The sequence below is a fragment of the Panthera onca genome, chromosome E3 (assembly GCF_046562875.1).
Source record: "Panthera onca isolate mPanOnc1 chromosome E3, mPanOnc1 haplotype 2, whole genome shotgun sequence".
In the NCBI taxonomy this organism is placed as follows: Eukaryota; Metazoa; Chordata; class Mammalia; order Carnivora; family Felidae; genus Panthera; species Panthera onca.
Genome location: NC_138354.1, coordinates 18,348,995 through 18,376,228, shown reverse-complemented (window position 1 = coordinate 18,376,228; position 27,234 = coordinate 18,348,995). Strand labels below are relative to the sequence as shown.

At 50.9% G+C, this 27,234-nt stretch overlaps 1 protein-coding gene across 4 annotated transcripts; it reads right to left on the bottom strand.

The window, feature by feature from the left end:
- Positions 1 to 512: 512 nt before the first annotated feature.
- Positions 513 to 27,234, bottom strand: ZNF629 (zinc finger protein 629). Of its 4 annotated transcripts, none has more exons than XM_060649002.3 (3): positions 26,901 to 27,234; positions 6,530 to 6,637; positions 513 to 6,374 (listed from the first exon to the last, which is right to left on the bottom strand). In XM_060649002.3, the coding sequence occupies exons 2-3, from the start codon at positions 6,600 to 6,602 to the stop codon at positions 3,841 to 3,843; spliced, it is 2,607 nt and encodes an 868-aa protein (XP_060504985.1). In that variant the 5' UTR covers positions 6,603 to 6,637; positions 26,901 to 27,234; the 3' UTR covers positions 513 to 3,840. The 4 variants fall into 4 exon arrangements, with proteins under 4 accessions (XP_060504985.1, XP_060504983.1, XP_060504984.1 ...); XM_060649000.3 differs by lacking the exon at positions 26,901 to 27,234 and adding an exon at positions 9,242 to 9,469; XM_060649001.3 differs by lacking the exon at positions 26,901 to 27,234 and adding an exon at positions 8,544 to 9,212.

Sequence of the window (27,234 nt, the reverse complement as noted above, 5' to 3'; positions counted from 1 at the left end):
GGTCTCTTCAGGGTCTAGGAGGCTCTGGCCCAGAGGAGGGCTGACCGGGCCCCAGGTGAACCAGGGGAGGTGGCTGCCAGCTTTTGGAACCAGAGCTTAGGAGCTTTCCCTTGTGGCAGTCTTGGGAGGAGCGCGGTTGCCATGGTCAGAGAGGCCCCCCTGGGGCTGCATGGCTGGATGGGAGCCCACCAGTGCCGGACGCACCAGGCAGCCACCCAGGAGTCAGCATGTCATGCTGGTGCCAAAGCCAGGCACCAAGACCTGCTTGGCTCTGCCACCATTTCAGCACATTTCTCCCCCTTTCTCCCAAGGATATGGATTTTTGAAATCCACAAACCCTCAGGCTCCTATCTGCAAGCACCAGATAGGGATTTGAGGGCATCTGAATGAAGGGTGCAAGGGTGGCCTGGGCTGGGCTGAGCTTTTGAGGTTACAAACGGACCCGGGCTCTGGGAGAGGACAGGCTCCTTCAGCTCTTTCCAGGCTCGAAAGGGAAGACAGAAAACACCCGGGAAATCTTATTCCCTTTATTCTCTTCAACTAATCAACATGACCACCGGTGACACAACACTGTTATTGACACACAACACTCAAAAGTGGGGCCTCTCTTCACTCCATGGAGACAAGTCAGGTGAGTGGGGCTTCCCTAATGGGGGCAAAAGAGTCTGGGGGCTGCTCACCTGAGGAGCGGGTGTCATGGGATCCCACCTCTTGGTCGTGATGGCTTCAAGTTTCCCCACCATTCAGGATTCATTCCTGCTTCTGTTGAGTTCCCATGTGACCTCCGTAGCCATAGCAGTTCCAAGTTGTACCCTAAGCTCAGATCGATGTCCCCTCTCCCCCCTTGCTTTCACCAGTGACTCTGTGACCCTGTCTGTTGGGCTCCTCCCCCAGGGCACTTCTGAAGTCAGGCCTGCGTGGAGCTGGACAGAAGGGTTTGGGGACACCACGCCTTCCGGACTAAGTTCTGGTGGGCAAGTGCCACGACCGACCCCTGGACCTTTGCCTACTCTGGTCAGAGAGACTCTGGACACTGCCACCTCCCCAAGCCAGCTCCCTGCTTAGTTCCTCCTAAGATGTAGCTCGCTCTGGGAGGGAAGCACCTGGGTAAAGGCGTTTGGGGAGGTGGGCAAGAGAGAACAGGTCACCCCCCAGAGGTCTCTGATTCTGCCCCTTTCCTGCTACGAAACCCCAGACCCCACCTAATCGTGTCCACATCATCCATTCAGTACCGGAGCCAAGACCGCTGGCCCTCACCCATCCCTACAACATGCGAGCATCCTACTACGTGTGCTACACCCTAGTCCTCAATAGGCCTACAGTTGGCCTTTGACCATACTGACCACCTCCCCTCCCCCCCGGGACCGGCCCCTGAGCCCCAAAGGCTGCTCTCCAGGACTCTCCTGGAGACAGATTCCTCAGACCTGTTTTCGAGGGGCGCTGCTTCTAGCTTTACAAGGGGTTTGTCTCTACAACTGAAGTTTCTTTCTACTATCACCTTAACAAAAAATCTTTGACTTGGAGAATGGTCTCCTCTTCCTCAGTCTCATAGGGACACCCCCTTTGTTGACGCTTCTGTCAGTAGAGATTCGGCAGGCAGGCTCCTTCTCCCCTCTCAGTAGTGCTTTCTGACCTGGCACTTGGGTGGGGTGGGGCTTTACACAAATGGCATAAGGGTCTCCCCACAATCATCCAAGACCTGCCTTTTCCTTCTCCCCAGCAGGCCTGGGTTTTTCCTCTTGCAGTGTTCTAGATTTTGATCCTTTGAATTCAAGGTCATCCCTTTGGGGGCAGGAGAGATGAAGGGTGAAGGGCTTTCACCTTTTGAGCTTTTGGGTAATGGAATTAGAGGTCTCTTCCACAGCTTTGAGGAGTCCAGTTGCCCTCTCCAGGGATGCGACTCCTGAAGGGCCCCCTCACCCGGCATCTCAGTTCTGACTCCAGGACCACAGTGCATTAGTGGTACCAGCGTGGGTCAGTGGGCACTTCTTTTAGACCCAGCACTGGACAGAGTCCTCGCTTTCCTTAAGGGTCTCCAGGGTGACGCTGTGGGGTTCTTGTTACAGATGTTTGAAGAGTTTTCACTCAACCATTTTATAGGGCAGCAGTCTCTCTCCCCTGCCACACACAGTCACATTAGCGGGTCTGGCGGCGTTAATGAAAGAGTGGAACTGTGTGGTGTGTGAAGACAGGAGATGGGTCGGGCCAGGGAATGTGTTTCTCATCCTCCCATTTCCCTCCGAAGGTTGCTGGCTGAGGAGGAGAGGAGCCAAGTGGGTGGGATCTGTCCCCATCCAAGACCACGATCAGGCCGGGGCGTCACGACTTCAGAGAGCTCCAAGTACCAGGGGGAGGAAGGTGGCCAGGCCTCCGTATGCTCTTCAGGGACCCATGGCCCAGTCTGGGAGGGTGTTTGGACCCCCACCACTATGTGCAGGCTGGCTCATCCCACCAGCAGCCTCGCGAGCAGCTCAGATGAATAAGTGAGGTTTAAAAGCAGGTTGCTGGGTGATGAGCGCTCTATTCCGTCGACTTGCTGTCCCTCGTTGCCACAGAGAACCCACACATGACTCTCACTGACTTGGAGGAGAGACGTCTAGGGAGGATTTAACCACACACAGGCCTTGAGTCTCTGAAGGGCTTTATTCTTTGGAGGTCGACTAGCAGCGGTTCCCCCTCTCCACTAAGGACAGAATTCGAGGAAGTGAGACCTGGTGGCAGTTAGATTTCAGGAGAAACCTCCTGACAGTGAGACCTGAGAATGGGCAGGAGGGACCCTCCAGCCCCGGAGGCCTCTCAGACTAGAAGTTCCCCATCCTGCCTGGCTGGGGGGAGCCCTGGCGGCCTGAGCTGGGATCTGCTTGCACTTGTAGTTTAACAAGCTCCCGGAAACAGAGAGGACTGGGCAGCCCCGAACTGGCTGGGTTCCATCCACAGCTTCACCTTGGTTTGCTTTCCTCAAAGCACGAACAGAAATCTCCCTCCTGCCCCCCAATTTTTGCGGTGGCTTCCCAGTATTCTTAAAGTTTCTATGCACCCCAAATTTCAGCCTTTAAAAAGGCTCGCCATCACTTTTTTTTCCTTCCCCATTTTTTGATTCTTCCCGATGAGGAATTCCATGGGCCTCTTCCTCTAACACACAATCACCTAAGATTGGCCTCATATCCCAAGGAACCCCCAGTGCGGCGAGCTGGACTTTCTCTTCCTAGTTTCTTGGGTCGTTTCTTCTCTGAGGGTCTGGGGGCTCCGCATCACTTATTTTTCGCCTCTCCCCACACTAGTCCCCAGCTGAGCGTTTTCCTCAGTGTCACTGTCCAAGTCTTCTGGTGAGAGAGGCTCCCTCCCGTACTCCAGGGGGAGAGAACACTGTGGAACAAGTTCATGGGAGGCTCTTCTACACCTTCTGAGGGTCATTCCTCTCGAGTCAATGCCATTGGATTCCCTGCACTTCCCCGACCCTATAGTTTCACAAGGATTTTGATAACAGTTTTATAGGGTTGTCTAGAGACATATTAGGACCTCTTCCTACAATTAATAGGGCTTTTATCCACTATGGTTTATAGGGTTTTTCTGCTACAGACTTAAAGGGCTTTTTTTTTTTCCTACATATTTATAGGGTTTCTAACCCAACAGTTTTTCTCTACTGCCTCTTATAAGTGGTTCCCACCAACAATTTTATAGGGTTTCTCATTACTGATGTAAAAGCACTATTTATACCCAGGGTTCTTTATGCTCCGTTTCTCTACAATCTGATAGGGTTTTCCTCCTTTCCCCACATAACTTCTGGGGAGAGCCAGTGTTCCTCTCAGGAGAGAGAGGCCCCTGGTCTCCAGACTCATTTCACAAGGTGACCCCTGGGTGGCAGCTCCTATGGAGGAGGAGGGCCGCGACTTCTGCGAAGCCGTCTCCACACTCAGGGCACAAATAGGGCTTTTCTTCCGAGAGGGTCTTGGGGTTTTCCCCATCCCCATGGCTGCTGCTCCCTGTGGGGGTGGGGGCCTCTCCCTCATCTTCCTGGCTTGTGGGCAGGGTGGCTGGCTCTGGAAGGGGCTCCTCGGGGGTGGGGGACTTTTCTTGGGTGTGGGTCTCCTGGTGCCGGACGAGCGCCAGGCGATCGAGAAAGGAGGCCCCACAATCTGAGCAGCTGTAGGGCCTGGCCCCCAGGGGGCTCCTGAGGTGCTCCAGGAGGACAGAAGAGCTCTTCCCCAGCTCTGGACTCTTCTGGGGTTTTCCACCTGCATGCACTTTCTGGTGCAGCAGCAGCTCAGAGCTGAGGCCAAAGCTTTTTTTGCATTCAGGGCATTTAAAGGGCTTTCCACTTAGGAAGGGACTGGGCCCTGCCCCTTCCCCTAGACCAATCCTATAATCAGGAAAGAGAAAGGGCTTTTCATTGCCATGGGTGAGCTGATGTTGGAGGAGCACAGCCCGATCCAGAAAACTTTCTCCACAGTGGGAACAAATGTAGGACTTGGAGGAGAGCAGGCCCAGCCTTTGGCCAAAGCTCTCCTGCCCTTCAGGCATTTTAAAGGGCTGTCCTGGGGGTTCGGCTCTGCCCTCGGCAGCACCTGGATAGGAATTCCCTCCGAAAGGGAGCCTGGGGGGTCGGAACTGAGGCGCCTTGGGGGCTGGGTGTGCGATGAGGCCATCTGAATTTTTGTAGGGGTTTTCTCCAATATGGATGCGCTGATGCTGCATGAAAATGCCCTCGTCGTTGAATCCCTTTCCGCAGACAAGACACTTGTGTGGTTTGGCTCCGGGGGGTGGCGTCAGCAGGGCAGGGTCGCCCAACCCCAGCAGGGTGTCGCCCTGAGCTCTCCGGGCTGGGGTCTTGCCCCTCTCGTGAACCACCCGATGCTGCTCCAGCTCGTGCGCCTCCAGGAAGGCCTTCCCGCAGTCGGAGCACACGAACAGGTTCTCATCCATGTGGGTGCGGACATGGGTGATGAGGTTGGAGCTCTGGCTGAAGCTCTTGCCGCACTCGGGGCACTTGTAGGGCTTCTCGCCCGTGTGCGTGCGTCGGTGCTGGATGAGGTGGGAGCTGCGGATGAAGCTCTTGCCGCAGTCGGAGCACTTGTAGGGCTTCTCGCCCGTGTGGATGCGCTGGTGGCGGATGAGGGTGGAGCTCATGATGAAGCTCTTGCCGCAGTCGGCGCAGATGTAGGGCCGTTCGCCGCGGTGGATGCGCTGGTGGTTGATGAGATTGGAGCTGACGCTGAAGCTCTTGCCGCACTCGGGGCACTTGTAGGGCCGCTCGCCCGTGTGCGTGCGCTGGTGCCGCAGCAGCGTGGCGCTCAGCGTGAAGGTCTTGCCGCACACCGGGCACTTGAAGGGGTCCTCGCGCAGGTGAGTCCGCTGGTGCTTGATGAGGGTGGAGCTGTGGCCGAAGCTCTTGCCGCACTCCAGGCACTCGTAGGGCTTCTCGCCGGTGTGCGTGCGCTGGTGCTGGGTCAGCTCCGAGCTCTGGATGAAGCTCTTGCCGCACTCGGTGCAGCGGTAGGGCTTCTCGCCGGCGTGGATCTTCTGGTGCTTGAGGAGGTTGTGGTTCTGGCCGAAGCGCTTGCCGCACTCGGGGCACTTGTAGGGCTTCTCGCCCGTGTGCGTGGCCTGGTGCTGAATGAGGTCCGAGCTGCGGTAGAAGGCCCGCCGGCACTCTCCGCACTTGTACGGCTTCTCGCCCGTGTGCGAGCGCTGGTGCTTGATGAGGTTGGTGCTCTGGGTGAAGGCCTTCTCGCACTCCGTGCACTTGTAGGGCTTCTCGCCCGTGTGCGTGCGCTGGTGCTGCACCAGGTTGGAGCTCCAGCTGAAGCACTTGCCGCAGTCGGGGCACTTGTAGGGCTTCTCGCCCGTGTGCGTGCGCTGGTGCTGCACCAGGTGCGAGCTCTGTGTGAAGCTCTTGCCGCACTCCGAGCAGGTGTTGGGCCGCTCGCCCGTGTGGATGCGCTGGTGGCGCAGCAGCTTGGACCACTGGCTGAAGCTCTTGCCGCACTCGTTGCAGATGTAGGGCTTCTCGGCCCCGGAGGGGCGACCCTGCACCAGCTCCCGCAGGCTGGGCTCGTTGGCCGGGACCACCGGGGGACTGTTCCACGTGGTCAGAGTCCCCCACTGCCAGCTGGCCTCACAGGCCTTGGTCCAGTCAGACGGGGTAGGGACTACCTCGGGGGCGGGGGGGTCCAGGGGGGTCTGGTGGTCCAAAGGGTTGGGGTGACCCGGTGGGGTCGGGGGGTCCCCGGGGACTGCGGGATCCTGGGAGGGTCTCTCCAGGGGCATCTCTGATGGGTCCTTGAATTCTGGACTCTGAGCTGGATCTCCCAGGATGATCTCCTCCCCAGAACTTTCCTGCTGAGGGCTCTCCTCTTCGTTCCCACTCTCGGCACCTACAGAGAGAAAGGGAGTCTCCAGCCCCCATCTCCTTTCAGAACGCGGGGTCGGGTCTCTCTTCCCTCCCCTGGGTTTCCCCCAGAGTCTGGGCCCCTCCCTGAACTGGGGCCGCTGTCTTGTCAGGACCGCAGTCCCTTCTTGTGCCCCTCACCTCTGTGAGCATCGTTGGGGCTCTGTTCAGGACCCTGCAGATCTGGGCCCCACAGCGCCGCCTCAGGCTCCATCCCAGAGCTCAGGACTGCCCAGTGTTCCAGGGACCCTGGTGGGGGCAGGGGTGGGGGTGGGGGTGGAGAGAGGAACACACAATGGAGTTCATCTGCTTTTCTTTACTCCCCAAGTCCCCACTCCTTCACCCGCCGGCCCCAGGCCTTATTACTCCTTGTGTGAACTTCAGCTTCCCACCTCCCCATTTTTCTGGGCGTCCGTTCTCACGTTCTCAGTTCTCACCGTGGGCCCCCTACTCCTGCAGGCCTGACTCCTGCTCCAGATCTTCAGCGCACAACTAAGCCAGTAGGTGAGTTTAAGAGTGTAATTAAAAGCTCATCAGCCATTACCCTTTGAACCCAGACTGGGGGCTAGAGAAGTATCTGACACCCACAGGGGAAGGAGGCTCTCACCCAACCCCTCTGATGCCCAGAGGCTGGGAAACCTGTTATTTTGCTAATCAGAGGAAGCTCATTAAGACTCTAATTTTCCTCCTTAATGGGGCTGCTAATTGGGACCAATAAACTTTCCTTATGAGCCCAGAGAACTGACAGTGCCTGGAACACAACACTTGAAGAGTTAAAAAAAAAAAAAAAAAAAAAAAGGCAATCAGATTTCCCTGAGGGGACAGGGGCTCTCCAAAAGCACTGGGGCATTTTCCCGTTATCTGTTATCCACACAGAAAGAAAGTCAAGCAGCCGGGGAGGGGGAGAGCAGCCGGGGTGGGGAGGAGGGGTGGGGGGCGGTGGTGGCAGTTAAAAGCCATCGGGGGCTTCAGCAGGAATGACCTTGAGAGGGAAGTGGAAAGGCAAAGGGAGAAGGGACAGGTGTGTGGAGGGTGCCCAGCAGCTGACACGGTGTCTGTGGTGTCCTTGTTATCTCTCCCAATCCTCCCCACACGCCTGCTAGGGGCCCCAGGAATCAGGTTGTCCATTTTACAGATCAGGAAATCAACACGCAGGGAGATTTCTCCAAGGTCACAGACTGGGAAGTGGCAGCACTAAGACCAGAAATGCAAGGTTCTGTGTCTGGCTTGCCCTGGCCTCCGAGAGGGAGATGACCTTGGGAGTCACGTGAAACTCATAAATGTGGGCTGCTGGCAGGAGATGGTGAAGACAGCTCAGACAGAACCTGCTGGCCATGAGATAGAGCAATTCCCAGGACCAAGAGGTTTCCGTGACTTGCTGAATCCAGTGACTAGGCCTGACAGTCTGTACCTGTGATCTCAAAACAGTACTCCCCACCGAAGCCTGCCATTATCACGCCCATCCTGGCACCCCTTCTTCTCTTTCATTTGCTCTGTTTTGTTGGTGCCGTATCCCATGCCTAGGACGGTGCCTGACACATAAAGAGGTGCTTGCTAAGTTTTGTTGAATGAATGAAGGTGAGATGAATAAGATGCCCCTGTTCCTGGAAAACCTGGGTGGCCTAATGCCTTTAAAGGTCAATTTGCAAGGGGATGGCAGCAAAGGAACAGGAGTCCAGAGTGGCCTCCAGGGAAAACATAGGTAGCTATCACTCCAAAAAGGGTGATAGGATTCCAGGATGAGGGCATAAGGCCACGGGAGCTAAATTCTAGGTTCCCACAATGTTTAGAGCCTGAACAGAGTCCCTGGGGAGGCCCGGGGCTTTGAGTGGCTGTGTGGGATGGGCACTGCATGTATGGGGGCAGTGGTGCAAGAAGACGCGGCAAAGACTCATGAGGAGGCGGCTGGGAGACAACCAAAGTGAAGCAGGAGCTAGCCGGACCCTGCCAAACAGCAGCAGGAGGGATGGGAGTTAGATTTTGGGAAGTAAATTAATTTCTTCATCTCTGCAGCAACGTAGGCTATGAGGATGCCCCCTCCCCCATCTGTAAGTGTCTTTGGAGTGGTGGAGGCAGGGAGCCTCCGCTGAGCTGGGGGCTGCCTATTCTGAAGAGGCCTGCTGTGCTCGCCTAGGACAGGTAAGAGCTCATGTACCTTGAATGTCCCGAGAAATTCAAGCTCAGCTGTCCAGAGCAGAAGGGAAAGGGTTAAAGCCAAGGCCGCCATGGAGTAGGAAAGTGGGAACACCAAGGGAGACAAGAAGTGCTGAGAGCCCACCCAGGCCCAGACCCCAGGGCACCGGCCTTGGACCCCGCTCCAGCCAAGCTGCGGAGGGAAGGAGAGAGGGAAGGAGAGAAGCAGGAGGCTGCCTCACAGAGGTGCGGAGAGCGGCCCAGGGTGACCCTGACATGGAGGCAGCTGCGGGAATGCAGCCGCCCTGGCCCCGGCACCCCCCCACCCCAACGCCCGCACCAGCCCGGACCCTGGACTTCTGCTCGGGCCGGTACCCACGACCCTGTTCCGGCTCCCGGGCCGGAGACCGGCATCCCGGCCTCCCCTGCCCGCGGGGCCCCCAGGATTCCGGCGCTCCGCGGCGCCCCGGCCCGCCGGCGGCCCAATTCCCTCTTCCCAGAATGCTCACGCCCTCCCTCCCCTCCCCCACAGCCAGACCCTCGCGCTCTTCCCAGAATCCTCGGCCCCTCGCGGCCCCGGCCCGGCCCCCACCCCACCGGCGCCCGGGGCGGGGAGGGGGCGCAGGCCCGCGCGCCCCCGCCTCCCGCGCCCCATTGTTCCCGGCGGCCGTCCCGGGCCCTCCGGGCCACCCCCCAGGAACCCAGGCGTCCCCAACTCACGGCTCTGGGGTCTGGGGAAGGCCGGAAGGCAGAATCCAGCCCCAGGGGACTTAACCCCTTGAATGCCCTGCCTCGGGGGGCGGGCTGGACGCCGAGGACTCTGGGGTCCTTCTCAAGGGGTGATCCCAGGCTGAGGACCCGGGGACCAGTTCAGGGTGACTGGGACGGAGCAGGAAGTGACCCCAGCTTCCCGGGCCCCTCTAGCCTGGAGTCAGAGCATCAGCTCTATGGGATTTAACCCTTCGCCTCCCGCAGCCTGGGAAAAAAAAAAGAGGACGGGGAGCGGGGAGGTGGCCGAGGCGACGCCCCTCTCTCTGTCTCTAGCGGGAGAATCTCGGGGGAACCCAGATGCCAGTGGGGGTCTCCGGATTGCTGGCCACTCTCCATCTCCAAGGGACTCTGCCAGCCACTCCCAGAAAGCCCTATCTTGGATTTGGTGGCTGCTTGTCCCCTGGGCCTGCCTTTGTTGGGACTCAGACCCAAGGATGGGGCTCAGATGAGCCTGGGTTGTGGTGTGGGAGGGAACATCCTACAGACTAAAAATGGCTTAAATGAAATCATAAGTCATGGCAACAAGAATTTGGGCTGAAAGGACAAGCGCAGCCAGGAGGGATTTCTAGCATGCTTCTTTCCCCCTTAGCTGCCCTGGTGGCAGGAGGGAAGTCAATGGGGATTCCCAGACCAAGGAGGGCCTTTCATAGCTCATAGCTAGAGAGACCTTTAAAAACCTGAGAACATTAGTGGCCTCCCAAGGCCCAGGTTACCTGGGCTCCCAGGTTTTAAAGGCTTCATCTCCTCCCTCCTCACCACAGTCCATGATTATTCCCATTTTGTAGCAAAAGAAACTAAGATGTGAGAAGTGCGGTAACATGCTTAAGATCAGGTCATTATTTCACTTGCACACGTTTGTATTGTGGGGAACATAGAGGTGGAGAGATCTCAGAGCCGAACAAGAATCGGGCTTTCCACCCTCAAGAAGACGTCTGATAGTGTGCATGTTATAGACACAAAAGATTCACAGGAGAGTGTGAACAGGGTTATCTGCCCAGGGATGTGAGGGAGCGAGCACGGGAACAAACTGTATGTCAGAAATCACTAAAGAGGACGGCAGCTCCTCTGGGCCTACATCTGGGGTTCAGAGAATGTGGTCACCAGGAGAGAGAGCCCCACTGGGCCCTGCCCCTGCTCACTTCTCAGCGCTGACTCCTTCACGCACCTTCCGTTCAGGCATGTCTGCATCTTATCTCTGGCTCCCATCACCTTTGACAGACACCTCACTCTCACCTCAGGGCCTTCGCCCCTCCTGGTCTCCCTTTCCCTGCTCTGTTTCTCGCAGCACAGCACGCATCACCCCTGACAGAACATTTGCATGTTTGCGTCTGTCTGTACTTGTGCCTCCCTCCTGTGCGCACGCACCTTAATGTCCGTGCCTCCAGGGGAGGGGCTGGCCTCTTGGACTCACTGCTGTCTCTCCAACTCCTGGAACAGTGACAGGCATGTACTAGGTGCTCAATTCACACGACACGTGGGATGGTCATCCTCCCATCTCTTCCAGCTGTTTCTGGGTCAGATGTGGCAAAGTTGGGCAAAGCTGGGCTCTGGCTGCACAATCTCATTCATAGTTCAGACACCCGTGCTCTGAGACAGGTGCAGAAGAGGAGGATTTGGGATCTGAGTGGCTTGCGGGGCAGATCCAACCGTCACTACCGTCTCCTCCCCTCCAAGGGCTGCAGAAGCCTGACCTGGCCTGGGGGGGGCGGTGAGTTTATGGGAAAGCCGTGCCCTGGAGGCTCACAGAAGAGTTTAAATTGGCCTACACCCTTTTTGTTATGTGTGCGGTTTTTAAACCAAATTAATTGCCACTTTTAGAAATTAGTACTTTTAGGGACACCTGGGTGGCTCAGTCGGTTGAGCATCCGACTCTTGACTTCGGCTCAGGTCATGATCTCGCGATTCATGGGTTCCAGCCACTGCGTCAGTCTCTGTCTGCACTGATGGTGTGGAGCCTGCTCGGGATTCTCTCTCTCTCTCTCTCTCTCTCTCCCTCTCTCCCTCTCTCCCTCTCTCCCTCCCTCCCTCCCTCCCTCTCCCTCTCTCTCCCTCTCCCTCTCCCTCTCCCTCTCCCTCTTTCTGTGCTCCTCACCAATTGCTCTGTCTCTCAAAATAAATACATGACTTAAAAAAACCCAACAAGTTTAAAAATCAGTACATTTCATATACAAATCCAAATTTCCCACTTCTTTGGAAAATCCAAAGATATGGCAACAAGACCCAAATTTTCACATGACAGCAACTGGCTGGGCAGTAGCTTCCTTCCTTACAAGGCCACGGGCTTTCTAGTTTGTCAGTCCCTGTGGCTCCTATTGTGACTCCAACCATGAAGCTGAGAGGTGGTCTCAGTTTATCAGTGATCATCCATTGTGGATGCTCCAACACCCATTTGACCGTAGGTACTGATTCTGTACCCCCTGGTCTATGTCCGCCAGGTTTAGAGTAATAAATCCAAGGATGATGTCCTCTGAGTAGTTACGTTCATTGAGTATTTACTGCACGCCAGACCTATCCCAAGGGCTCCATGAAACTTCACAACTCATGAAACCAGCATTATCAGCCCAAGGATAGAGGAAATCACTTGCACATAGCTTACGAGGGACAGAGCTGGTTTCGCACCTAAGCATGCTGACTCTAGGGTCACATGGCCCCTAACCACAACTCTCCGAATGGCTCAGGTGTGTCTGGAACCAATCAGCCCTGCTGTCCTCTCCCTCATCTTGCTCCAGGAGCTGAAGAGAGGAATCTGCAGGGTGGAGCACACCTGGTCAGTCCAAGCCGTCCTCCTCCAGCAACAGTTTGCTTGTCCTGCTCCTAGGAAAGCAAAAGGTGCTCTGACTGTAGGTGACAGTATGCTGTCCTGTTACTTACGGGCAGCTGGCACAGCGGCCCGAAAGGAGACCCTCCTGGCAGGGGAACTCCTAGAAAGAGGAGGATGATACCCACCCCCCTTTGCCTTTCATGGACAGCCCACCGCCACGTTGTTCTCGGTCAGGGCTCAGTAGCCTTCCACATGGCCCCTGAACGCACGCCCTTGTATCCCAAGGTCCAAGTTGCTGTGAGAACAGTGAGGTCCTAGAGGCGGACCCTGGTCCCCACCCTGCTCTGTCCTCACCGCTCATTGTGGTCTTGGGCAATCACTTTGTCTCTTAGGGATTTGGCTTCTTCCTTAGAAAGATGGGCCTTGGTTCCCAAAGGGACGGGAGGGGTAAATGAGATGATACAAGAATTCAGAGGTGATCAACTCTAGCCAGGGCTGCCTCCTTCTTTCTCGTCAGAGCGCACAGCCCTCTGCCCGGCAGGAAGGAGAATCAGGAGCCTGGAAACTGTGTCCTGAGAGACACAGGGAGTGTGTAACTTGGGACGACCCGGGGCCTTGAGCAGAGGCTCCAACCATCTGCTGTACGAAGGGGGCCGCCCTCAGGCTGAGAGTGTGGAGCTGAGAAGGCTGCTCAGTAGGACGGCAGGGGAGGCTCCGGCAGATGCCAGCAGGAAATGCTTCTTCCCTGGAGATGTGCGCGCCCACAGGGCGTGCTGGGGGCTGCTTTTTTATGAGTGTGGAACTCAAATGTGGAACAAGAGCAGGGTCCCAGGGCTAGGAGATCCCTTCTACCTCTGAGATGCCAGGATCCGTCAATCCTCTGCTCAAGAACCTACAGCGGCTCCCTAAGGCCGCTCCCATCAAGTCCTACCCTCCTGGTGCCTCCTAACCACCTTGTCCCTAAGGCTCAGAGCCACAACCTTCCCTTACGTTCTCCTCCTCAAAAATCTCCAGCTCAACGTGGTCAGGACCAAAAATCATTCGTGTCAGTGGCTAGCCCTGTTCCTGTCATTGCAGGCTTGTTCTTTCTCTCCATTTGCCTGCCAGACCTGTCCACATCACAGTCGTCCAGATTCACCAGCTCCATTTCTCTACGCGATACCTAGTCATCTGCTCCCCAAGGCCTGAAGGGCCGTCCTGCGAACCCCGTTCCTCAGTAGGTCCTCAGGCATACGGCACCCCCGCTGACTCTGCCCACTTCTTCTGTCCCCCCTGCCCCAGGCCACTGTCACCCCCTGGTTCTCATCCCTGAATTACCACAGTGACTTCTGACAGGTTCTCCAGCCTCCTGTCCCCCTGGCTTCTTCCCACCCACCTGGTCCCCCACAGTTCTTCTGAAAAGCATCGCTTTGTTCACCCTCAGAATGCCTCTCCTCCGGCCTCGTGATCGATAGCGGGCTTTGTTTGTTTTTTTTAATTTTTGAAAATTAAGAACTTTTATATTTTTATTTTTGTTTATGTTTTTTAATGTTTATTTATTTTTGAGAGAGAGAGAGGCAGAGTGTGAGTGGGGAAGGGGCAGAGAGAGAGGGAGACACAGAATCTGAAGCAGGCTCCAGGCTCTGAGCTGGAGCACAGACAACACGGGGCTCAAAACCCACAGACCTCGAGATAATGACCTGAGCTAAAGTTGGACACTTAACCAACTGAGCCACCCAGGTGCCCCAATAGATTTTTATATTTTGACAATAACTTTGATTAAGCTATAGGAAACCACATATATAGTTGGGTAAGTAAATGTAGATATATATAATTTAAATGCAAATAAAAGTAAATATGGGCACCTGGCTAGCTCAGTCGGTAGAGCATGCTACTCTTGATCTCAGGGTTGTGAGTTCAAGCCCCGTGTTAGGCACGGGGCCTGCTTAAAAAAATTTTTTAAATAAATAAAAAATAAAAGCACATAAATATATGTATACAGTTTTGTTACCAAGTATCTGCATGAAGGTATGAGCTGAAATAGCTCTAGTCATCACAATTCTGGGCCTCAGTTATCTCATCTGCAAAATGACACGATCAAATGTTCTCAATGGTAAGGGTATTACTCTCTGAAATGCTTTTGTGTATGTTTGACTATTTGAGGAGGATACATATGTGCCTATAAACGATAGTGGTTTCTGGGCAGGAGGACTGAGGATCTGGGGTAAGAGGAAGGCTTACCTTTGGATTCTTGGTTCTGTTTGATGATTTCCAATTTTTAAAAATCACTTTTTACTATTTATTTGTTTATTTATTATAATAATAATTCTTGCAGAATATATATTATTTTGTTTAAGGATGCATTTTTATTTTTTTAAGTTTATTTATTTATTTTAAGTAATCTCTATACCCAACATGGGGCTTGACCCTGAGATCAAGAGTTGCACACTCTTTTGACTGAGCCAGCCAGACCCCCCTCAAAATCACTTTTTAAACGGTAAATATTGAGTATGAGGTTGGAATGGAGATCGTGGGGTTAAAACAACACGTTGATTTCCTTTTCAGGTTTGTCCTGATCCAAGTCACGTTAAATCAAATTCAAATGATTTCCTACCCATATGTGACACGTGGGCTAACCTTCCAGAGAGGTCTCCAGCACCCTTGGAACAGATGCTCTACTGTAGCCTAAGCATGGGAAAGGAGATTGAAGACAGATGGAGGAGAGGATTATATTGTCACACAAGGTTACAACACTTAAATCACTAAGCTCTCAAACACTTGAAGCCTGATTGCACCATTGCCACACCCTAGGGAACCTAGACTTGTGGCTGGAAAAATGAAGCCCCAAACCCCCAGAGCGTTGGGTCCCGTCTGAAACCAGCCTTTCTGCCTCCTTTCTCAGAGCCCTCTAATGTGATCCCACCGACACACTGGGTCATAGGCTCCACCCCAGCCTTCTCTAGAATGCTTCCCCTTCTCTCTCCACACGGGCAAGTCTCACCTGTCATCAGGGTCCTGTTCAAATGCCAGCCAACGTGAGTCTCGGCCCTGATATCCACCCCCATTGACTGTTTTATAACGTGTACTCTCATTCACATTAAAGAATTTGTTTCTCTTGATACAAGGCAGTTATTCTCATCCTTTTTTTTTTTTTTTTTTTTTTTACTCATAAGGGAACATTCGGACTTCAGACAGGTCAGTTAACATGTTCCGGTCACAGAGCAACTGTGAGAACTTGGGATCTGTAGGTCTTGGATTTTCTGACTCCAGGTCTGGGGCTTCCCTTTTTCAAAATCCAGCTAAATCCTACCCCTTCCTTCCCGAACTACAGTGTCTCCTAGAGAACCTCCCTCACCTTCTGTCACAATCTGACTGCAGGGATTCCTATGTTTTACCCGCCGTCTTGGCCACATCCGGGTACCCCCTGCACTGTTATTTATTTGATATTTTTCCTCTGTTCAGTGCATTTTCCTTCACTGAAAGAAAAATATCTGAGAAGGAAACTCAATGTCAGTGTGATGACTAGGAAATTGCTCCTTATAAATCGTAAGTGTAAAAATGAATGCAATGCAAAAGTAACTCCAAATGGTTCAAAGACCTAACACTGGAAAACTTTTAGAAGAAAACTTAGGGGTAAATCTTCATGACTTTGGATTTGACAATGGTTTCTTGATATGACACCAAAAATACAAGCGACAAAAGAAAAAATAGGTAAATTGGACTTCATCAAAATTTAAACATATTGTACATTAAAGGAAACTATCAAGAAAGTGAAGACAACAACAGAATGGGAGAGGAAACGTTAGCAAACCATATATCTGATAAGGGACTTATATCCAGCATATATAAAGAACTGTAACAACTCAACAATAAAGACAAACAACTCGATTAAAAAATGGGCAAATAACTTGCACATTCTCCAGAGAAGATCTACAGATGGCCAACAAGCGCATGAACAGATGCTCAACATCACTGGCTATGAGGGAAATGCAAATCAAAACCACAATGAGATCCTACTTCGCACCCACAAGAACAGTCATAATAATAATATTTTCTAGAAACCTGAGAGTAACCGGTGTTGGTGAGGAGGTGGAGCAATTGAACCCTCATATACTGCCAGTGGGAACGGAAAATGGCACAGCCACTGTGGAAAACAATTTAGTGGTCCGCAAAAAGTTAAACATAGAACTATCAGCAATTCCACGTCTGTACCCAAGAGAAATGAAAACATAGGTCCACATCAAAACTTATATACAAATGCTCATAGCAACACTATTCATAATAGCCAAAAAGTGGAAACAACCCAAGTGTCCAACAGATAAACAAAATGTGGTGTCTATTCATACAATGAATTAAGCCATACAAAGGGATAAATTACTGATATGTCCTACAACACGGAAGAATCTTGAAAACATTATGCTAAGTGAAAGGAACTAGATACACAAGGCTGCATATTTTATGATTCCATTTCTATGAAGTATCCAGAACAGGTGAATCCATGGAGACACAAAGCAGATTAATGGTTGCCAGGAGTGGGGGGAAGGAGGATTGGGGAGTGGCACCTTAATGGGTACAATATTTCCTTTGCGGTGATGAGAATGTTCTGGAACTAGATAGAGGTGATGGTTGCACATCAGTGTGAATGTACTAGATGTCACTGAATTGCATACCTCAAAATGGTTGAAATTATAAATGTTATGTGAATTTTACAGTACAAAATTCAATCAATATTAAATTATGTTAATAAATACCATTGATATATTGTTGCATAATTAGGTGAGGACTTTGGGTCTAAGGGACTCAGTTTTTGCATTGTTTCTGTTTTATTTTGTAAGGTTTATTTATTTTTGAGGGGGGGAGGGGCAGAGAGAGAGGGGGAGACACAGAATCCAAAGCAGGGTCGAGGATCTAAACTGTCAGCACAGAGCCGGGTGTGGGGCTCGGACTCACAAACTGCGGGACCATGACCTGAGCCACAGAGACTTAACTGATGCCCCTAAGGGGTTCCTTTTGTGTGTATGTGAGAAAGTGCCAGAGGCGGAGGCACAGAGAGAGCTGAGAGGGGATAAAGGCCTAGTACCAAGATGAGACTCTCCCCTGGGTGGAATCAAAGGGCCTGAAGGAGAACAGGGAGGGCCACCTTTCTCCCGGGGCTGTCCCAGCACCTGGGCACCACCTTGCATGCTGCCCCGGGCGCTGGTACAGGTTACGTTGTACACAAAGGCGCCGGACGGGGACAGGTATGATCGCATTTCAACCCTGGCTTCATCCAAAAGCCAAAGGCCATGTTGTAGAGGCTGCCTGCCCAAAGAAGGAAAATTTCAGCAGTCCGTCTGTCCCGAGGGGGCACCCATCCGTAAATCACCCGAAGGTACCATAGATTGGCAGCTGTCCCATATGGTGAGAAACCTGGTAGTGAAAGTCGACGAACTCGAAAGCCAGTCAGACTTTGTTTCAATTCTCGTTTCTGCCACATTCAACTGTGAGACCTTGTTCTAATCACCGGACCTTCTCCGAATCTCTGTTTCCTCAGCTGTAAAATAGGGAAACAACCGCTCCAAAGAGTGTGAAGATTGAATGAAGTGTGTGCACATACTGACTGTTCATTTTTTCCCCCAGTAGTTAGCTTTAGCTTTCACCTTTGGCTTAAATACTTTTTTTTTTTTTTTTTTTTTTTGTACTAGAAAAATAATATAAGGGCACCTGGGTGGCTCAGTCGGTTGAGCGTCTGACTTTGGTTCAGGTCATGATCTCATGGTTCTTGGGTTCGAGCCCCGCATCAGGCTCTGTGCTTACAGCTCAGAGCCTGGAGCCTGCTTCGGATTCTGTGTCTCCCCCTCTCTCTGCCCCTTCCCTGCTCATGCTCTGTCTCTCTTTCTCTCGCTCAAAAATGAATAAACATTAAATAAAAATTTTTAACAAAAATAATGTAAGTAGGGGCGCCTGGCTGGCTCAGTCAGTAGAGCATGCAACTCTTGATCTCAGTGTCATGAGTTCGAGCCTCACATTGGGCAAGGAGCCTACTTTTAAAAAAATAATAAAATAAAAAATAACATAACCATACTAATTAACATATTAAAAAGCGAAATTACTCATTTTTCATCTGCTCCCAGTTCAATTATTTTTGCCCCTTGCTGTATTTCCTTCCTATATATTTTTTCTAAGCTTTTTTTAAAAACTTAGTTCTATGTTTTTGGTGCTTTAATGTCTTCCCAGCCAAAATTTTAATGGCTGTCTAGGGGTGCCTGGGCAGCTTAGTCGGTTAAGCATCTGACTTCGGCTCAGGTCATGATCTCACAGTCTATGAGTTTGGGCCCCGTGTCGGGCTCTGTGCTGACAGCTCAGAGCCTGCCTGGAGCCTGCTTCAGATTCTCAGATTCTGTGTCCCTCTCTCTCTCTGTCCCTCCCCCTCTCACGCTCTGTCTCTCTCTGTCTCTCAAAAATGAATAAACGTTCAAAAATTTAAAAAAAAAATTTAATGGCTGTTTGTATGATTCCTGCTAGATACACCATATTTTTCTGAGTCATTGCCCTGTTGTTGAATATTTACACTGCCTTTAGTTTTTGCTCTTACAAATAAAATTTGGTGAACATCTCTGAGAGTATATCTCCGAAATTTCGATCATTTTCTTAAAAGACAGTCCCAGAAAAAGAAACAGTGGGTCAAATCTATGAGCATTTCCCTGGCTTTGGTGGTGCATAATCTTGTAATTAGTTGTGACTCCAAATGCAGGATTTCCAGACTATATCTATCTTGTCTCAAGGATGTGAGAAGAGATTTGATTCCATGCCTTGCTGAAATCCATATAAATGAAATCTAGAAAATTTCCATTGTCTGTGAACCTAGTAACCTTATAACCATAGAAAACAATTCCTACATAATAGGGTGGGTGTGAGGATTAACGCATTAACACATGACAAGCCTTAGACCAGAGCCCGGCCTGAGGGAGCACTCAGTCCCTATTCTTGTTTTCACTGTGTAAAGGAGGCAAGACTATTCTGGGACTGCAGTTCTCTGTGGCCTTCTAGCCTTCCCTGCTTTCCTCACAGGCTCCTAGGGTGTGAGTTTTTTAAGGTTATTAACACTTGAATAATGGCTTCTGATTACTAAGAGGTTTTGTTTTGCTTTGTAGATTTGTTCATTTACAAATAAAGGTCCATAAAGAGGACCATGAAGTCAAAGATGGACAGCCTTTCTCTAATATATACGGCCTCAGATATTAAAAAGATACCTTTGGGGCACCTGGGTGATTTTTTTTTTTTAGTTTATATTTATTTATTTTGAGAGAGAGAGAGGGAGAGAGAATCCCAAGCAGACTCCACGCTGTCAGCACAGAGCCCAACGTGGGTCTTGATCCCACACGGGGATCGATCCCATCACCAGTGAGATCATGACCTAAGCCAGTATCAAGAGTCAGACACTTAACCAACCCAGCCTCCCAGGCGCCCTTAAGCGCATCTGATCACAACTTGGGTCCTGATCTCAGGGTCATAACTTCAAGCCCGTGTTGGGCTCCATGTGGGGCGTGAAACCCAGTTTAATTAAAATTTAAAAAGACATTTTTAAGTGGCTACCATAAAGGAGATGAGGGGATCTGGCAGTTGTGTTTGTTTCTTTATTTATACCTTGTTTGGTTTTGAAAAGGACCTGAGGCATTTATAGATAGCCACATATTCTATGACAGGTGCCTGGCATCTAGTAAGACGCACAGCCCCTGGGGTGCCTGGATGGCTCAGTCAGTTGGTTAAGCCTCTGACTCTTGATTTTGGCTCAGGTCATGATCTCATGGTTTGTGAGTTCGAGCTCCCCCTCAGGCTCCATACTGGCAATGAGGAGTCTGCTTAGGATTCTGTCTCCTCACTCTGCCCCTCCTGCACTCTCTCTCTAAAAAACAGAACAAAAACCTTAAAAAAAAAAAACTTAAAAAAAAAAGACTCACAGCTGCTCAACATTGGCTATGATCACTGATAGTAGCGGAAGTAGTAAATGTCATTAACAAGACAAAAAACAAACAAACAAACAAAGCCAAAGGGAGTATAAAGGAGAGAATGATGACATGAATCCAGGTGGGTAAGAAAACACATGACATAAGGCTATTGCTACAAGTGTTACAGATTTGCTGAGTTTTCTAGAGATCCAAGCATATGGGTACATAGTCCATGTGAGGCTTAGGAGAAAGTTCTGTGAGTCCTCATCAAAATGACATTTTGCGATGCAGAGGACCATATCTTCAACCCCATCCCCTAATTCTGAATCCAGTCCAACACAGAGACAGATGAGGAAACCAAGCCCCAGTGGTGTAGGAGATATTTCATGGCTGTGCAAAGTTCATAAATTCAGCCAGTCCAGCTTTTAAAGCCACTGTTAACGGGGCGCCTGGGTAGCTCAGGTCATGATCTCGCAGTTTGTAAGTTCCAGCCCCGAGTCCGGCTCTGTGCTGACAGTTCAGAGCCTGGAGCCTGCTTCAGATTCTATGTCTCCCTCTCTCTCTCCCCTCCCCTGATCCTGCTCTGTCTCTACCCTCCCCCCCCCCCAAAAAAAGAATAAACATTAAAAAAATTAAAGGCACGGCTATAAATCACACATCCCACTTTAAGCAATCCCAGTAAAGGGATTACCTACGACATGTATCTTTTGGCTTTAGGGGGTTGGTAGATACACAATATTATCTTCTCCTAGCCAGCTCCAGAGGGCATTCACAAAGAATGAAACCCCGTGGCCCTAGAAATACACAACTGGCAAGAAGATGGCTCTGTTTCACATTATCGTAAGGGGAATAATACGTGGAGGTTTTGCCGTTTGTTTGGTTTTTCACCCTTGAGATCTGACCACTAGGTTTGGACAAGCCTGCTTTTTACAGGGGCGATCAAGCTCTGCCTGCTTCCAGCTGTTCTGTGTCCAGGTGATCTTCCTTTTGCTCAGGGGTCTAGGGCCTGTAGCCCCACAGGGCTTGGATTTGACCTTCTTCCTTCCATTTTAATGAATATCTCTCGTGTCAAGCATTTGATGTGAGTTATTTTAAACTTTTTGCAATAACTCCGCCGGTGGCTATTTCTCCCTCGACTTTATGCTGATGAAATAGAAGTTCAGAGATACATGAAATAACTTGCCCATGGTCACCCTGCTAGTAAGAGCTGTGATTTAATGCAGTCCTTAGGACTCCAGACCCTTATTCTTCCCCTCGCCTTACCAATCATCTGTTTAATGGTCTGATTTAAGATTCCCGTTGAGTTAAACATCAAGTTTTCTGGCCTTTGGTTTGTATTATTAGTATGTTTCTCTTGTTTTGAAAACTAAGACTTCATTTGTCTCCAGATTTTGTGTCTTTTCTCCAATGGGTCACGTGGCTTAAAGCGTTCATTGGCAAATTTTCTTTTTCCTTCTCCAAGTCAGATCAGGAGATGAGGATTAATTCAAGGTGCACAGTGCTTTTTAAAAATTTTACACCTCCAGGGCACCTGGGTCGCTCAGTCGATTAAGTGTCCAACTTTGGCTCAAGTCACGATCTCATGGTTTGTGAGTTTGAACCCCACATTGGGCTCTGTGCTGACAGTGCGGAGCCTGCTTGGGGATTCTCTCTCTCTCTCCCTCTTTCTCTGTCCCTCCTCTACTCGCTCTATCAAAATAAATAAATAAACTTTAAAAAATTTTTACACCTCCAGTGGTAGGTTTCAATTCCCTCTTACCAGTGTTTGTTACAAAAGAAATCTCATAATGCAAATACAAACAACCATGAAATACTTTTTTTAACCTAAGAGGCTTGCAAATATAGTTTGCTTATGGACTATGTGGCAGAAAGAGGCACTCTCAAACATTATTAGTAAGAGCATATATCTGCACTGCCTCTTTGGGAAAAGGAAAATTTGGCAACCCTGATCAAAATTCAGAATGCGTACACCCTTTGACCTGACAAGTCTACTTCTAGATCCTACAGGCATGGTGTGCACAGTGATATTCAGCAAAGTGTTGTTTCCATCACAAAAGACTGAACATAACCTACATGTCCACTAACAGGGAAGTTGACTAAATAAATTATGGCATATCCATATAATGAAATACTCAGCAGCCGTGGGGGAAAAAAAATGAGGCAGATATGTACAAACTGACATGAGACATTCTCCAAGATATGTTGTTATATGAAAGAAGCAGGGGGAAAAGCAAGTGACTACAACGTGTTGTCATATTTGTGATTTTTATTACGTATATTTATTTAGTTTGAAAGAGACAGAGACAGTGTGAGTGGGGAAGGGACAGAGAGAGAGACAGAGAGAGAGAGATAGAATCCCAAGCAGGCTCTGCTCTGCCAGTGCAGAGCCTGATGCTGGACTCGAGTCCATGAACCCTGAGATCATGACCCGAGCCAAGATCAAGAGGCCAAGATCAAGTGTCAGATGCTTAATCAACGGAACCACCCAGGCGCCCCATATTTGTGTTTTTCTGAAAGGAGACACTTGCATATGCATAGACTATCTTTAGAAAGACGCACAAGAAACTGGTCACAGTGCTCAGGGGATGATGGAAGGGGCTGGGGACAAGCAGAGGCAGGAGGACAGCCTGTTTTCCTTTTTGTCTTTTTATACCATATGATTTTTTTTTTTCAGAATACAAAAAGAAGTTGAGGCGCCTGGGTGGCTCAGTTGATTAAGCATCGACTTCGGCTCAGGTCATGATCTCATGGTTCGTGAGTGCGAGCCACGTGTTGGGCTCTGTGCTGACAGCTTGGAGCCTGGGAGCCTAGTTTGGATTCTGTGTCTCCCACTCTGTCTCTGTCTCTCTGCCCCTGCCCAAATCGTGCTCTGTCTCTCTCTCAAAAAAAAATTTTTTTTTAATATAGAAAGAAGTGAAAAAGAAAAACATAAAAGAAATCTGATTAAAAATCATCTACCCTGTGTTGTAAGACTGGAGGAAGCGTGTATGGTCATCAGACCAGGGTGGCCCCATAGTCCACATTCTGCCCTTGGGTTTGTTATGTGAGACACCCGGTGCCCTGTTGTGACTAAACCACTAACTTGCAGAATGACTCTGGGAAAACTCGAAGCTTTCTTGGCATTTCTAGGGTGCAGAATACAAGATGCACAATGTCCTGCCTGCTCAAAGCTTAAACCAGGTAGAGGGAGCAGCGTGGCCAAGGGCCTGGAGGTGAGAAACTCTCTGGTTCCTCATCTCCCGTGGCCGGCCAGCCCTTTTCCTCAGAGCTTCCATGCCTGCACCCCACCCCACCCCCACCCCCGGGCTGCCTTCCTGCATGACTGTCAGAGTTGCTAAATCCCTAGGGAATGAAAGACAAGGACAGCCTAACTGTATTCTCCAGGGTTCCACCAACTCAAAAGACCTTTAGTACTAAATGCTGGAGCCCACTAGAAACTGCCCAGAGGGACCCTGAGAGCGGAAGCAGGAAGAAATGGCCGGTCTGACTGGCCACTGAGGTTTCCACAGGTTGTGTCAAAGGTTGGGCTCTTTGGTAATTGTTTTTGCACCTGAAAACATGGTTTTGTTTTATCCTTAAAAAAATAGGGGCACTTGGTTGGCTCAGTCAGAAGAGCATGCAACTCCTGATCTTGGGATTGTGAGTTCAAGCCCCAAGTTGGGTGTAGAGATGACTAAAAATATAAAAAAATAAGTTAAATTTAAAAAAATTTGTACATACACTCAGTGCCTTTCTTTGGATGCCTGCAACTTGCTTCTTTGGAAGGTCACAAGATCCTTTTCTTTAAGCAAGGATAGCGTCTATACTGGGGCAGCACTGTTCATTATTATTATTATTTTTTATTTTTTTAAACATTTATTCATTTTTTGGGAGTGAGAGAGACAGAGCATGAGCAGGGGAGGGGCAGAGAGAGAGGGAGACACAGAATTTGAAGCAGGCTCCAGGCTCCGAGCTGTCAGCCCACAGCCCGACGCAGGGCTTGAACTCACGGACTGCAAGATTATGACCTGAGCCGAAGTCAGATGCTCAACCAACTGAGCCACTCAGGCACCCCAGCACTGTTCATTATTTTCAGCCTGTTGCAGGAGTTAGGTGGTTTTGCACAGCCTCCTCAGCTCTGGACTAATGGGATATCCATGTCTGACAGCACTATTGGCTTTGATGGTTTAGTTCAGAATTCCCAGAAAAAGTTTCCAAAATCAGAGCTGCAGTGTGGAGAAGAAAGGCATGCACTCTGGAGTCAGAAGGGCCTTGAGTTCAAATGTGACGCTGACATCCACCCATTTCCTAATTTCATCCATAAAATGGGAATAATAGTACTGCTTTCACAGAATTGCCCTAAGGCTATAGAGATAGGTGTATAAGGAACCTAGCACAAAGAAGGCCCTCAATAAATAGTAGCTCTTAGTATCATTTCTATCATGTTCTTCATTCTCATGCCACAAAACTGACCCTCTTAATACCTGTCCGTTTTCCAAAGGTAGTAGTAAAAATCGAAACAATGACAACTAGCATTTACTGAGCACTTGTTATGCGAATGGCCCTCTCCTAGGTCGTTTACATGTTCACTGAATCCTTACAGCAAACCTTTGAGGTAGTTACGGTGCTTTTTTACAGATAGGAAAGCCGAGGCTCAGAGAGGTTCAATAACCTGTCCGAGGTGGCTCAGCACCTTCGCCCAGGGCACATGAACCCAGCGAGCTGGGCGCTGTCCTCTTGATAGGGGCACGAGAATCCTCCAACCGTTGTCGGGGAGAACACAAGACAACTCAGCGCTTCGCAGGCAGAAGGGGACGGATGCCGCCAGACGCGGCTTTGGCCGGCTGGGGCCGAAGGGGTTATTCCCACTGAGACGCCGGCGCCCGGGGCTGCTAGAGCGGCCCCGCCGGGGGCGGGAGGAAAGCGCACTTCCGGCCGCGGCCGGACTCCGGGAATCCCACAGGCCGGCTCCGGGCTCGCGGCGCTCGGCCGGGGCCTCGGGGCGGAGAGGGGACCCCCGACGGGCGCTCCTGCCCCGAGAGTTCCGGAAAGGACCGCCGCGCGCGCTGGGCCGGGGAGGGCCGGATGCCGCAAGCCCAGGGGCGCACCGGGCCGGGAGGGGAGGCGGCGGCTCTGAACGCGGCCGCCGGGTGGCCGGTCGGGGGAGGCACGAGGCGGGCGGGCGGTTCTCCTGGAAGGGCCGGCAGCTTGGTCCCCCGAGGGACCTCGAACCTTGCAGAGCCCGGGGTAAGAAAGCCTCCGCTCATTCCGCCCCTCCCGAGTGCCGGCCCGTCCGCCTTCTCCACAATCCCCACAGCCGCCCGGAGAAGCCGGAGGCATCATCCCCGTTTCGTAGGCGACTCGCTTGTACGGCCTGTTTCATAAACCGGCTTGTTCCAGGCGCTCGACGGGCCCGGAGCGGAGCCGCACTGCGCGGTGCTGGTTAGGCCCTTGCGCTCCCGACCCCTTCCGCGGTGGAGCGGAGCGTCGGGCTGGTTTCTGTAATCTCAGCAAGCTGCGCCCGACCTGGCCCGCCCTTCCCTTTCTTCAGGCAGACGTGGGTCACATTGGAGCCATCTTTTCTCCTGCCACTCCCCTCCGCTGCCCGCATCCTCTCCTTTTAGACTTCATCTTTTTATTGTCCATTCTGTCCTTCCAGTCCCACTGCCACCATCTTTCAACTTCATTGTCGCAAACGCGCCTTACTGCAGTCACCTTACATCCAGAATGCTTCCTTCTTATTTCATAGGTCACTCTACACCCCACCGGTCCCCAAGGTCTTGCATCAAGCCACGCCCCTGTCCCAAGAACTTTCTTGGTCAAACACTAAAACCGTCTGTAAGCTCAAATCAAAACGCTTTAGCACAGCATTCAAGGCCACTTAAAACTTGGCTTCAGCCCATCCTTCTAACCTGATCTCTTGGTTCCCGGACTAGAAGTTACAGACTGGTAGTTACAATTTGAAAGCGTATTTCAACTGGTGGGCAATTTCTTTCCAAAATTCGAGTTGCTATTTACCTTAAAACTGGGAAATTTCATTTAAAAAACAGTAACAACCAGATTTCTAGCGTTTGATGCGTCGGCAGAGCTGGAAACTGTTGGCTTATGTTCTTAGACTAAGCAAGTGATTCAGACTGAGAAGTGGGTTCCCCTTTCAGATAGGACTGTGCCCCTGGGCTTCACTCTCCACCCCCAAGTACACTCTGTCTCTGAGCCCGAGTACCAGCTGCACTGTTTTTCCTGTAATGGGTTCTTGTGTCTCTATCAAAAGTGCACAAATGGATCGTAAGCCAAGAGGCATTCATGTGTAAAGACAACAGAAGAGTAAGCACCCAGCTTCCATGCATTTCCTGTTCTTTCTTGGACCCTATAGCCATTTGAACTTTCCACTCAAGGCTCTACAAGAACCCTCACATACAGCCAGACTAATGACCTCAAGTCCTCTCAAATGAACCTGAGGACCATATCTTCGCACACCCTCTCCGTTAGTAAATTCCATTCAGCAAGTCCTTGGCCAGATCTCCTGCTGTGTGGAACATTTCCTGACAACCAGCCAAGTAACCAGCTCCATCCACCCATGCATCTCATCAGCATGTCTGGAGGCCACGCTCTGGGCCTGTTATACAACATACACATGGTAGGTGATCAAGAAATAGTTACCAGCTGGGTAAGTGGCATAGTCACACATGTATTATCCCCTTAGGTTATAAGATCTTTGAGGGAGGGGTCCAAATCATATCTATCTTTGCACTGCCCTAGCAGCTAGCACACTGCCTGGCACATAGCAGGCATTTGGTAATATCTGAGGATATACGTGCCGTAAGGAAGTGCCCCAGAGAAGCAATAGATACCGAGTTTCAGTCCAGTCCTATGTCTGGAAGCAGCACCCCCACTCCCCCAACCCTGAGTGATGCAGAGGAGTGGAGAGGCAGCCCCAGAGAACAGAGAGCAGAGCCCTTACTCAGTCCTGAAAGCCAGGAGCACTTCACAGACCCCTCGACCTGGTGGCTCTGCTCAGGATTCAGCCGAAGCTACGTCTAGGACCCAGCTGTATCCATGTGACCTTGTGAGTGAAACCCAACCTGATTCTGATTCTGAATTCCAAGCTCTAGAATAACAATGGTTAACATGTACTGAGGCACTCTGTGAGCCAAGCACTGCCAAGGGCTTCATACCCATGGCCTCCTTCCAGCCTCACAACGCTGTGGAGTCAATACTGTGTCTCTTTGCAGATGACAAGGCTGAGGCTCCAATGCCCAAGTAACTTGCCTAAGGCCACATAGTAACAGGATGAG